The sequence below is a fragment of the Chlamydotis macqueenii genome, chromosome 12, assembly GCF_036417535.1.
Source record: "Chlamydotis macqueenii isolate bChlMac1 chromosome 12, bChlMac1.mat, whole genome shotgun sequence".
Classification (NCBI taxonomy): Eukaryota; Metazoa; Chordata; class Aves; order Otidiformes; family Otididae; genus Chlamydotis; species Chlamydotis macqueenii.
The window spans coordinates 4,090,443-4,103,576 of record NC_141567.1 but is presented as its reverse complement, the minus strand read 5'-3'; the positions used below and the strand labels follow the sequence as shown (position 1 = coordinate 4,103,576).

The 13,134-nt window shown below is 36.5% G+C and overlaps 1 protein-coding gene across 7 annotated transcripts in view; it reads left to right on the top strand.

The window, feature by feature from the left end:
- The window catches only part of MEF2A (myocyte enhancer factor 2A), an 89,537-nt gene that overhangs the window by 25,667 nt on the left and 50,736 nt on the right, over window positions 1–13,134 (top strand). For all 7 annotated transcript variants that reach the window (XM_086757323.1, XM_086757317.1, XM_086757320.1 and 4 more), the window contains exon 2: window positions 10,189–10,387. In XM_086757323.1, the coding sequence (XP_086613449.1) occupies window positions 10,334–10,387 (54 nt within the window). In that variant the 5' untranslated portion in view covers window positions 10,189–10,333. The remainder of the gene's footprint in view (window positions 1–10,188; window positions 10,388–13,134) is intronic.

Below are 13,134 nucleotides of genomic sequence, written 5' to 3'. Positions count from 1 at the left end.
TTTAGAAGGGTGAGTCCCTGTATCATGTGGAATCCTCTGGAAGACTGAAATGTGTATTTGGTAAGAAAGAGTACGCTCAGGAGGGAAATGGTTGTTGAGACTACCTGTCTTACCAGATTTAAAAAAAAGAGAGAGGAAAAGGGAGCTGGGCAAGAAGCTTAGAGCCTGCAGCTTGTGCAGAGCATGAAGAAAAGCTGATATCTAGGATCAGGGAGAAGCAGATAGTTAAGATGAGCTCAACCTTGGGAAGAAGTTTCCCAAGTACAAAATGGGAGTGTACAGTGCTCTGCGTCACGAAGCCACTGTTAACTGAAGCCAAACTTGGAAACCGAGACCCATCTTGTAAGGACACAATGTGCAAGGAAGAATCTTGTTTATAATCCCGCTGTATTCCCATTCTGTCATCTTACTCACATTTGTGCCTTGCTGTGAACTTTAATAAAATCTGGCATTTTTTAGTTTGGAGTCTGGTTTGAGGAAGCTCTCTGTAGGAGAAGGTGTAAGCAGAGTCATGTGGAAGCTATGGCTGCCTTTGTATCCCGTTACATTCCTGAAGTCAGCTGTAAATGTTTTTGATGGCTGTAATGTTTGTTCAGTAACATGTGTTGAAGTTGCTGTCCTGTGGCTGTTTGTTATATTACCTCAACAGTTTGTACTTGTAGGCAGAGTGAACAGTTTTCCACTTAGTAAAAAGTAAAAATGACTTACTAGAAGTTTAGTTGCTGAGAAGAGTTCAGAACTTCACTGAGTTATAGAAGTCACGTTGTAAATCACAATATCAGCTTGCTGAAGTACCAAACTACATCAGGTAAAATCAGTGCTGAATAAAATTACCTCATAATTTACGTTCTTTTTTTTTTTTTTCTAGTAGAAGAAACTGAAAAACAGAGGCAATCAAATGCCATTTATGTACATACTTCCTAAGGAAAAATCTGCTATGGCTTCTACTCTTGCCTTGGGAAGCTGTGCCAGTTGTACACTAGTCAGTTTTAATATGCTGTGAACAGATACTGTTTTACTTAGCTGGAGAGTTGCTTATTTAGCATTTGCTGCAAGGGAACTGAAGTGCAGCTTGCAAAATTTGAATACAATTTTAAAGAGTTTCTGAAGGATTAGAGAAATAAGTCTCATAACACTGCCTTACAGTACGTGCTGTGTTCTGAGTATTTCTTCTTCCTGTCTTCAATTCTATAAAGTTTAAATCTTATGTCAGGATGCTGATTGACTTTTCTCAGCTAGCATCTTGTTTAATTTTGGACTATGTGTAAAAGTAGTAAGTTTTATTTATACTCTTGAGTTACTTTCAAGTGTGGTTTTTTTTTTTTTTTTTGGCCATATTCTCTAGCTGTGAGAAGTGGTTTGATACATCGGAACTTACACAGAGGGATAATTTTGTCTAGTTTTTGATTTGTGAATGTTCAGTTCTTTACATGTATGTTATTTCTTGAGGTTCTAAATGATTGTAAAATTAGCAAAAAAACCCAACCAAACAAACAAACAAAAAAACAAAAACCCCAAACCCAAACCACTTGCTAAAAATCTCAATACTCCTCAGAAAAGGTAATCTATGTAAATCATGTAGTTCCCAGGGGCAAAAAGGACAGACTATACTCCTTGTGGATAAGGATATCTAAATAGAAATGCCAGGAACCTTAATTTTTAAGGTTACTTTGACATGTTGCTTGTGTTTGAAGTACTGCTCTCACTGAATTCAGCCTGACGTGGCTGTGTTAAAAAGTCAGAGCAATACTTTCAGTCTACTTATCTATAAAATGATGAAAACAAGTGAGTGACCACATACACAAAAAAACCCAGATGGTGCAACTTGTCTAGAATTTCATAGAAACCTGACCAAGTCAATTTAGTACTTTAGAACAATATCCAGCTGCTGTAACTGTGAAACCATCTTCTGTCCACATGCAGCCTCCAGTCTTATTCACTGTCTGTACTCTGATTTGCTCCACTGATTTCCGTAGTGATAAATATAGATGTGACAAGTGGGGCAGAGGTATTGTGAGAACTTTGAGATAGTGAGCTGTATCACTGCTGAATGCGTGTTCTTATGCCAAATAAGATTATCTGTATTCTCTAATCTATTGATAAACTTAACTTGAGATGAGAAAAGTAATGAGCCAAGATAGCAGTAATTAAAGCTTGAGTGTCACTGTGGTAATTGGTGAAATATGAAGACTTCTGAAAATAGATTTCCCAATGATAATACTGTTTTTTTAAAGCCACAACTTCAGTTAGCGGTATGTAACATCTCTTAAGTATTACCTAAAAATCCATCAATGAGCCTAAAGAAGATTGATTAATGTGTTAAGATGTTGCAAAACCAGAAGAAAGCTCCCTTCTGGTTGGTAAGTCTATTAACTGGGAACTGAAGAGTCCTGTGTATGTATTTTATCCTCTCTTACTGAAAGATGAAGAAAAACATTAAAATGAACCTTTTAATTGTCCACACTGTTAAGTTTCTGTTATTTAGTTAATTATCAATGATCATGAAGATGGCATTTCAGCTGGTTCTTACTGAATCATTAGTATGGCTTTAAAGAAAGGGAGTTATTTTCCTAGCTGAGAATAGCAGCATGGTTTCGGTGGTATTCCACACCCTCCAAGATGAACATTAAAAAGTTCATTTTACAGGGTTCTGTTTTTATCTTCTGTGATGGGGAGCTCTTTTGTAGCAGCTTTTTGTTGTGGGTGATGAAATAGGGTATAATTTAAAGCCATCTCTAGTGGACATGTTCTTACCAGCATTTTGGAAGGTGCATCCTGGTAGTTCCCTTCTTCAAGGCAGAAAGGAGTTTTGGTAAGACATGTGGCTCTGCCTTTTTTTTTTTTTTTTTTTCCTTTTTTTCCCCCTACATGGTAATTCCACAGCCATTACAGATCGATGATGCACTTGAGACAGATGGTTTTGACATTGAGAAGTATTTAATATTTAATATATATATTTTACTTCAGGAAAGAAACCTTCCTTATGTGGCTTATGTTGCACAGAGGTCTTTGGGTTTAAAACCTGTGTTTAAATGCTTTTAGTTGCACTTTGAGCTTGTCATTGTGAAGGTTATGAAACATATAATGAGTTCTAAACTGATTAAATACCTGCCAGTGCTCTTCTGTTTTGTTATGGAGTAAGCATATCTAAACTTAAGTACTTAAGTTTAGATTTCTGCGTCCAGTTCCTTAATTTTCCAAGAGCTCTATATGGAGGGGAGAAAAAAAGGAGCGTTGTCTGGTCAAAAGGTATAAAATTGTGATCAAACTGACATGATTCTTCTAATAGCTTGTTCATTCACTAGGAAATCAGTCTTTCTGGTTGTAGCTTTTAAATTTTGGGGTTTGTTTTGTTAACAGTGTTCAGAATCGTCTTTCTTTGTGGCTATTTTTGTATACCATGGAAAAATTGCATCTTGCAACAAATTATATGTTAAATTAGGAACAAGTTTCTTGAGAAACTCTCTGGAGCATGTTTTCCAGACTGCTGTTCAGTCACAGAGTTATTTTTTTAATCTTTTTGTAGAAGTCTGGCAACAGAATTCTAGGGATTATTTAGTATTTTAAGTTTTCTTTCTATGAAAAATAGGATTTTAATCCAGTATTAAAAGTTTGGTTCTTTCAGTAGTCGCCTTTCTCCACCTCTAGCTCTTCAGTTTCCAGATCTTATTTTCCAGCTATGTTCTAATGTATTTTTGCAAATGCAAAGATAAATTACTTCAGAAAATATGAAGACCAGATTTATGGGTGGGAATAGTAAAATAGAGTTTAATGTCACTTGAAGATTTGTGGTAAAGATGTATGCTTTTACAGGTAGCTTGATAATGACTATTTTGCTTCTGGAGACTATAGATGCTCAGAATAGGATGATGCATATTTTTTTAAACTTATGCAGGAGGCTAAGGAAAGATGTTTATAGCAATGCAACAGTGTGAAAAATATTTGGGTACTGAGTTTCCTTGAAATGTGAACCCATTTAATTGTAAATAACTAGCCAGAGCAGAATTCCTGGCTGTCCCTGATCCTGGGCAAGGCCACATTTGTCATATTGTCTAGGAGTGCATGTGCTGTCATAGGTGTTGCGGATCGTTCGCGAAAACTGTTTGGTCTGTAAGCTCGGGAAAACCTCTCTTGGAAAAAAAAAAGTGCATTCTAGGAGTAATAAAGCTTGTTTTAAAAACAGACATCAGAAACTTAGTTCATGTTTCATACAGCTTAGATTTCTGTAGATCTGTTTGTAAGAACATGTAGTTATTCAACTTCATATTAGACAGCACTTACTGCATGGAAGGGAATGGCAGAAAAGGCCATGTCGAGGAACGGTATATTTAGATAGCATTCGGAAGTTGCAGTTCTTCAGTAAGACCATATTTTTTTGAAAGTACTTAATCTTTTCTAATATGCCTTCAAAATTTAATTTGAAAAGCTGTGTAACTTACAAATTAGAAGCTCAAAAATAGATTTGAATTTAATGTGGAAACTGAGGATCATGTTGAGTTGCAAAACTCCACAAACCCTATATTAGGAGTACAGTTTACTTATGTGATTTAATGTTAAAGATGTATGTTGTTCTTCCTAGCTGAAAGAAACAAGTGTTTTATGATACATAAAAAAGAATATCAATGAAGAATTGTTTATGGCTTCCTGTTTTTTTGTGTTATCCCACTTTAAAAAAAAAAAGTTATTTTGGCTAAGGGCTGTATCATTGTTTTATAACAATGCTTGTGTATCACTTGCTAGCTGAGGACCTTGGGGCTCTGGGGCCAGTCTCATGTACTCTAAGGCTCCAGTTGGATGTAGAAGAATGGCTTCTAAACTGAGGATGGAAAAGGGATTCATTTCCTAATATTGTGGTACAGCAAGAAGTGTGAGATAAATGACAACACATGGTCTTGTTTTGAAGGGGTGGGCTGTGCTATTGTTTTACACTTCCATTGTACATTACTTACTGCAATGTATAACGGTAGGACTACAGAAATGCGGCTGTAGGAAATGCTTTTGTTACTCTCTTTGCACACCTCTGCAAAAATCCCAGCAAGAATCTGAGCATGATCTCTTAAGTGCAAACTTACAGGTAGACGGAATCCCTTTGCTTGAAATCTTAATTTTAAAAATGTAGCTTCAAAGCGGTCACATCCTTGGTAAGCATGCAAAGTCTTATCATGACCAGTGACCGTGCAGATCAGCCTTGGTTCAGTTGTGCGGTCTATGCCCATCTGTTCATGTTTAGGGGCCAAATCTACAAAAATATCTGCACAGGCTCTGTTAAGACTAGAACAAGACCTGTTCACCCTGATTTAGTCAAAATTATTGTCTGCTATCTAGTAAGCCTTAGCGAAGGCTTATCAGTGTAAGATGCGTTTATACAGATCTGTGTTTCATGCAGCTGTGGCTTTGGAGAGGTATTATGCAAATTACCTGACATCACGACTCATTTCTTTGTGTGCGTTGCAGAAAATGAGCTGTGATGAGATGATTACTGTCAAATGTAACCTGTAACCATGATGGTGAAATGGATGTTCCATGAAAACAGCGAGAGGTAGAGGGAAGTAAAAGGAAAATAAATGGAAGGAGTACGATTCTGACACAGTTTTTCCTAACCTGTTCTGCCAGAAGGCTTCAAGACCTTGTGGATTTCTGCACAGATATAATTTGTTTCCACTGAACCCTTGAAAGAATCTTTTAAAATACGTCAAATACAGTTTCCTTGCTTCTGAAGTTGTATATCTCCTGTTATTTATGAAACAGTAAGCTACCTTGACGACAAATGAACTGATCTGAGTTGCTGAAAATAAGCTGTCATGAGGATGTATTTTTTGCTGTGTGGTTCTGTTGTTTTTCATTATTTAGTGTGGCATTTTCACGTGTGTTGGGGAAGAGAATAAATCCAGAAAATTCAGAATAAAGTTTACTTGTGTACAGTAATAGAGGCTTTTATTTGGACAGCTATAAATATAATTTTTCTTGCTATTATTGCAAGCTGACATTATTTTCTGTTTAAAGCTTATCGTGAAGCATACAGGTTTTTTCTTTCTTTTTCTCTGGTTACTTTTATTGTTTTCTTTAATAAATGCCTGAAATTCTTACTTTAAAAAAGTAGGAGAGAAAAAGAAAAAGGTTTTGCTTCTATGTGCCTGTGAAAGTAACGTAAAGCAGTTTTGGTGGCTGTAATTTGGTTCTGTCACTTCAGGAAGTAGAACTTTGCCATCAGCAAGGTTACCTAACAGTAGTTGCACGTTGATTTTCAGAAATAAATTTGCATTTTCCAGTATGGAAACCATACTGGTTTTCCAGTATGTCTGCTAGTTTTCATTTATTTGGGCAAAAGTTTGTTGATAATCTAGATAAAATGACTTTGTAACATAAGAATTTTAGCTAAGTATGTTTGCAATACAGCAATGATTTAGCAAAATTAAAACTTTGCTTATTATGTTTTTGATGTAACCTTATAGTGAACAGAGTCATATCCTATCTTATGGAGTGCTGTTGCTAGTCAGGAAGGAAAATAAAACTGCAACTCTGACGTGGTCAAGAATTAGAAAAAGGAAAAGTCATTGCTCCCTTGAGAAATGTAACGTGCATTTATCATTGGTGGTAACTTCCCGTTGGAATGTTCTGAGCACACATGACAAGTGACTTTTTATTGCACAATTTACTGTGATTTTGCAGTTAGTGGCAAGATCCTTTTTACTCTTAAGCTCATGCCAAACTTACATTTTGATTCTTAGCTTTGAAAATCATCTTGTACGTGACTTCAAAATGAAAGGGATGCTGTATTTCAGAGCTGAGTTGCCTTTAGCAAATGTATTTCAACGCCAGGTTTCTGGTGTCCATAGCAACCTGTGGAGAGGGAGGAGAGGCTGTCACTAGCTGGACGCAGATGGGGACCGACATGAAAATAGGAATTTGGAATTTGCTAAGTGAGAAAAGCGCTTGAGGTTGAAGAAAGTAGCAGACGTGAGATGAGAGGCAGCAGTGGGTTGACGAAAGGGGGTGAAGCAGTGGCCATAAATGGGAAGTGGGTTGATATGTTTATGCCTAGTGAAGCATACAGATTTTTAAAGACCTGAAGTAACACCTCAAAAGTGTAACAAAATGTTGGTGAAAATTAGTGTCAGTTTTCCCGTTTCCCTTTGTGTGATGCTGTGTGGAATAGATAGTAGTGTTTCCCTGCTATTGTTTTCTTTTGTTAGCTCATGGAAAACACGTGCATCTCTTTCTATTTTGTATCCTTAACTATGTATATTGCATAATCTCACATCCTCTTTCTCTTCCTCTCTATCCTGTTCTCCCATGAGCTCCTTATTTTATCCACTGCGTAGACTTGCCTTTGAGTATCTGGTGGAAGAGCAGAGTGACTGAGATAGGACTGTACGAAGAAAGTGTGTGGGCCCACAAAGGGATTTTAACATTGTGTTCTGGAGCACTGGTCTGTCTCCTTATAGAAACTTTCAGAACTAGTAAATTTGCCTAGGTGTGTGTCTAAAGCAGTAGAACATAAAATACTGTCCTGCCTCTCTATAGGTTCATTGTAGATTGTAATAAAATTTTATCTACCTTGTATCTTGTATAGTGTGTGTACTGTGTGTCCTTCTGTTTCAGAGAGAACAGGGCGTAACTGGAAAGGGTAGAGAGGAGGACAGGATGGCTGGCCAGAGACTGACTTTGGTGTAAGAGGTGGTTGGTTGGAGTAGCATTCTTTAGTTTTGAGTAGAGGTAACTGAAGGAAGATACAATACAGGCATCGAAATCAGGACTAGCATGAAAAGTGAAGATGACTTGGCTTATTGTCTTGTAAAGTTAAAAACTGGTGGATACCAGATAGAATTAGCAGGATCAGGCTTAAATGGAAGGATCTGTCTTCTACTCTGATGTGTAACTAAGCTGTGGAGCTCCTTGCTTCTAGGTGCGAAAAATTTGCACAGATTCGAAAGTAATATTCATGGAAGGTTCCATGTATGACTCCAGAAGTTTCTGATGGAAAAATCACTGAATATCTGGAGAATATGCTCTATAAATATTGCTTTTAAGTTATACATGTTTATCCTATGGCTATGTCCTTCCTTTACTTCCTTGTTAATAGCTGTGGGTAACATGCTGGACCAGGTGGATCTTTGGTCTCGCGTGTGGTGCCTACTTGTATGTGCTGGTTAGGATGGTGACTGCTGTTAAAAAGCAGAGGAAGGAATCGGTAATTCTGTATTCAGAGACCTATGTCAATAATATGTGGTATATTTTAAAAATGAAGCCACACATGAAGGAGAAAACAAATCTTAAAAGCTGCTTATAGAGACTCTTATTAGGTATGTTCAAGGAATGTAACCAGGTTTTTGCCGAACTAAATTTAATATGTAATCATAGAATGAGCTGAGTGATGTTGGGGTGGTGGGTTTTATTTGTTGTTGTTGTTTCACTCTAGGTTTTTTTGGGTTTTTGTTTTTTTTTTTTCTTTTAAGAGAGTGGGGCAGCTGACTGAAGACTCTGTGTTTAAGAATTGAAGCTTAGAGTCCAGTGGATATTCTTGGTGCTTTTTTTTTTTTTTAAACAAAAAAAGTATAAATTTACATGCCAACTGTTGCTTTTCATGTAAAACATTTGCTGTGTGCTATTGGTTCTGTAGAGGCTTGTTTTTCCAGCCTTAGCTAGCTATTAATACTTTTTCAGCTGCACCTTCGAAGAAATTTTTTTTTTTCTTGAAGAAAATAAAAGGAATGCAACACAGATGCATGCTTTTAAGCATTTTGCAGTATAAACAATGTGTAGTGCATACCCTCTTGACCAATGGACATCACATAATCTTACTGTTGATTTCATCTTAAATTCCATGGAATAGTGTTTCTAAATACTGTTGGGTGTTTTATGGTGTTTTACCAGAGCAGTCCTTTGATATTAGTTTTTTTTTTTCTTTCCTCTCCCAAGCTGCATCAGAATGTCATGGTTGTTTCCTCAGTGTAGATGGAATGTATTGTGAAGTGTAGCCTGTGACTAATCGCCTCTTGCCGTCTCTGCTTATTAGCTGTCTGATGGTGATGTGCTTGCACCGCTTTCTACGCATGGCCTCAAGGTTATGGCATTCTGACACTCATATTCAAACATGCAAGGCTTCATTTCAGAAGATATTTTGGATTGGAAAGTTAGAGGTTATAAGCTAACATTGTGGCTGGTTTTACTGCTTTTGTTTTAATGACTATTAGGTGGTAATAGAATAAGGTGTACCCATTTCATGTCTATACATTCCGGTATACAGTTGGTGTTCTAGAGGCTGTTTCTTTTCAATTGTTCTCCAGTTTGGTTGAAATAATATTATCCTACAGTTCAAGCAATATGCTTGGAATATGGCATAGCAATTTTTTTTTCACCAAAAATGCGTTTGAAGTTTGTTAAATATCAGTATTTTACAAATCAGTTTGGTGCATTGGTACAAGATTAAAATATTATGATGGCACACAGGCTTTGCAAGTTGCTCGCACTCCTGTCGTTCTAATCTATTTACTGAATTGAAACAGGTGCTGGCCTGATCGTTGGTTATTGGTGAATGTGCAACTTACAGGTTATTGTAGGGAGAGTAACTGTGTAAATGTCTTAATTTTTCATTGCTATCTTGGTAGCTGTGAAATAGTTCTGCTGAGAAAATATTTTCTGTGGTCTTTATCCTTTTTAAGGGTATTCCCTTTTTCCTTCTCCCTCCTGCTTCCCAGTGAAACTCCAAGTACTATCATACGAAATCACATGGAATTTAGTTTAGGAACAGAAACTTGATATTCTCATGGCTTTGTTTTGTTATTGTGATGATAATTGTACAGGACAAATAGGAAACACAGTGATTTCTCTGTAAGGTTTCCTAAAATGAGGAATGGAGTTCACCAAAACTTTGTGGGTAGATTTTTGAAACCTCAGATGACTCAAGGCCTTAAAGCTTACAGTGGTGAGCTCCAGCTCTTTGATAACTGCAAATTCTTAAGGCATCCAATTGAAAGTGTATGAAACTTGTGTCCACTTTACCTACAGTACAGATTTAGACTCTAGCAAACTAGGTGAAGTTTATTTAATTGGAACAAAGTATGTAGTATAATATTTTACTAATGAAAATACTTGGTTCTTAACTGAAATTATTTTATGCATGCCCATGCTTTATGACTATACAAGTGTTTAATAATTAGTGAATTAATTCTTTTCAATTTTTTTTAGGTATTTATAAGAAGAAATAGGAACCTTTTCTCAAGCTGAAGACAAAGTAAAAGAAAACTATATCATGTGTTAGAATACTGAAGAGTGAAATTTCTTGGATTAGTGTATTTCTGGATTGCAAAGCAAAAGAAAGAAGAGGCTAAAAATGGGGAGGAAGAAAATACAGATCACAAGAATAATGGATGAACGGAACAGACAGGTGAGAAGCAAGCAATCGGCATGAACAAGTTGATCAGTAATCTGAAAAATGAATAGAAACTTTGATTACATTCATCTTAATTCTCTCTTATAAAGCCAAGCTTTGTCTTCATATATCTACAAATGGCATTACCAGAATACAAATGAGAAATATGTTTCAGTGGTTTTACTACTGGTTTAGGTGAAATTATAAGTATTATAAATTGTTACTTTAAATCAAATTGACTGTAAAACTACTATTCCTATTAAAATAGTACCCTAGTCTGCACTTCCAGTAGACTGGAGGATCATGTTGAAACAGACACCTTACTGGATTTAAAACTACTGGGAACACTTAGTAATAAAGAAGGAGAAAGGATGTAGTAAAAGTGTTTGCTGCAGCCTCTTTGACAGAGATGTTTGACTTAGCTGTGGGCAATGATGTACAGTGGTTTGGATATAGTAATGAATTTTGTTGGTGTGATTGTATTTAAAAGCATTGATTTATATTCGTTGTAAGAGCTGTTTACTACAATACTGTTTGAAAATCAGTGAAAAGGGAAGAGTACTCACAAGTGCACTGTTTTAGGGAAGGCTGCTTATGTGGTTGCTCTTGCCCTAATAAAGAGGTGTCCTGTGAGTATGCAAAGTACTGAAAGCTGCTGACTCCTTGCAGATACTTCTGCATTTCCTCTTGACTTCTAAATTGTGACATGAGATGCAAAGTAAAATTTTAATTGGGTATTGAAATGTATAGTGGGGTATCTGGAAGCTACTGTTTTTAAGGAAAAGTGTTGTCGGAATGAGTTAGGATCTTTAAGAATAGTCATAGTGAGTCAGACCAAAGATGCCCATAAGGAAGTAAGTGTAGGATAGAGATGCACACTACGCTACTCTGTAATCCTCTTCCAGCTTCTAACTATTCTTAGCTCAGGGATTTCCTGAGCTGGATGTGGTTTCCGTGTATTTAATAACCTTTAAAGGATTTTTCTTTTGTTTGTTTGTTTACCCCCCAGTGAACTTGTTCAGTTATCCTTTCCGCCCTTGTAAAGTTGAGGCATTTACAAAATCTTCTGGCTAGGATTTCCTGTAAGTCTATTACCTGTTGTTTCAAGAAACACCTTTTCTTTTATGCTTAGTCATGATTCTGCTAGTTATTTAGTTCTTGTATGAAAGAGGCAGCAGTCACTCCCTGTCTAGTCTGTCCATCTTGTTATTCTGTCGATCTCTGCCATGTTTTCTTATTTTCTCTTAAAATAATTTTTTTTTTTTTTAGTCTAAGGCACCCTAGATTGCTTAGTTGATTTAATATAGAATTAATTCCACACATTCAACCATTCTCACTGGCTTTCCATGAGCCTTCTTGAGTATTGCTACGTTGTTTTTGGTAGCAAAGGTACTCAGAACTGCGTCGTGTTCAAGACGGATGCAAAACATGGGCTTGTGTAGCGGTGTACTGATGTTTGTTCTCTGTTCCCTTCCTAGTATTCAGTTAGCCTTTTTAACTTCTCCTGAGCACCAGCTGGATATTGTGGTGGTGTCAGAATTCCATGAGAGTGTATTACTGCTGACATATCAGCTAGACCTCATTGTTTTGTTTGTGAAATCATGTTTGTTTTTTTCTCCTTGTATCACTTTAAAGTGATGTAAACTCCAAGAAGACTATATATAGCAAGAAAAGTATTATTGGAGTTTGGGAGAAAGCCAAGTATTGTGTTTGGAGAGCTTTAATCACACAGTGACTGTGTGCTTGATGTAGATAAATGTCTTAACTACACATGGTAAAAGTAGATGAATTAATAACTTCAGTTCTTTCAGATCTTGCTATAGAACTTCAGGCATGTTCAAGAGGAGGAAATCGATCCCCCTCCCCTTTTTTATCTCACTTGGAGTAAGCTGGACAGCCTTGGCTTTGTTCTGCTTGAAATACAAATATTGTTATGCTATAACCACACTTTAGTGTGGTGGTGTGGGTTTTTTTGGTTGGTTGTTTTTTTTTTCCCCAAGGGGAGTTGGTTTTTTTGGATCTCCATATCATTGTTCAGATTGGAACAATGGAGAAGAGGAGAGTTAGTGCGTTTGTATCAAATTTTGGCCCACTTGTACTATTGCTGTGACTGAAGCAAAATATGGGAATTAATTTATTTTTTGTTTCTGGCTAGCACTTTTTGGGGCTTTTAGTGATGAAGAAGAGGCTTTAAGCTCTGACTTAAAAATTGAATTAGGCTTGCCTTATCCTTTTTCTGTGGAAACTCAGTGATGTTAACATACTGCATCTTGTTTTTAAAAAATTCTTAAAAGATTAAGTAGCTTTTGTTAGTGGAGCCACATTTTTTTGGTATCTATAGGTGTTGATGGTGTTCTCTATCCCCACTGGTGTCCTGTCATATTGGTAGCTAGTATATTGAGTTTTAACATACTAAAATGCCCTGATGCACAGTGTATTTGTTAGGTATTTATTTACTCCTGAGAACTTTTTTCATTCACCCAGATAAGGAGGGCAGTTAGGGTTTGTTTTGCCAAACAGAAAGTATAGTTCAGTTGTGTTCTGCCAGTTTTTGTATGGCATATGTAGCTGGTTAGTAGGTCACTCGTGAGCATACATATGATGTCCTGTTTAGATGTTTAGTATATTAATGTTTTTTGTTTGAAAATGTGAGTAGAATGGGATAGAGCTTTGCCTGCAGACTGAGTTCCTGTAACTTATGTGGGAAGAAAAGCTATTGTTTTATCGAAGCATCTTATTTCTGATGGGATTGTATGAGAGCT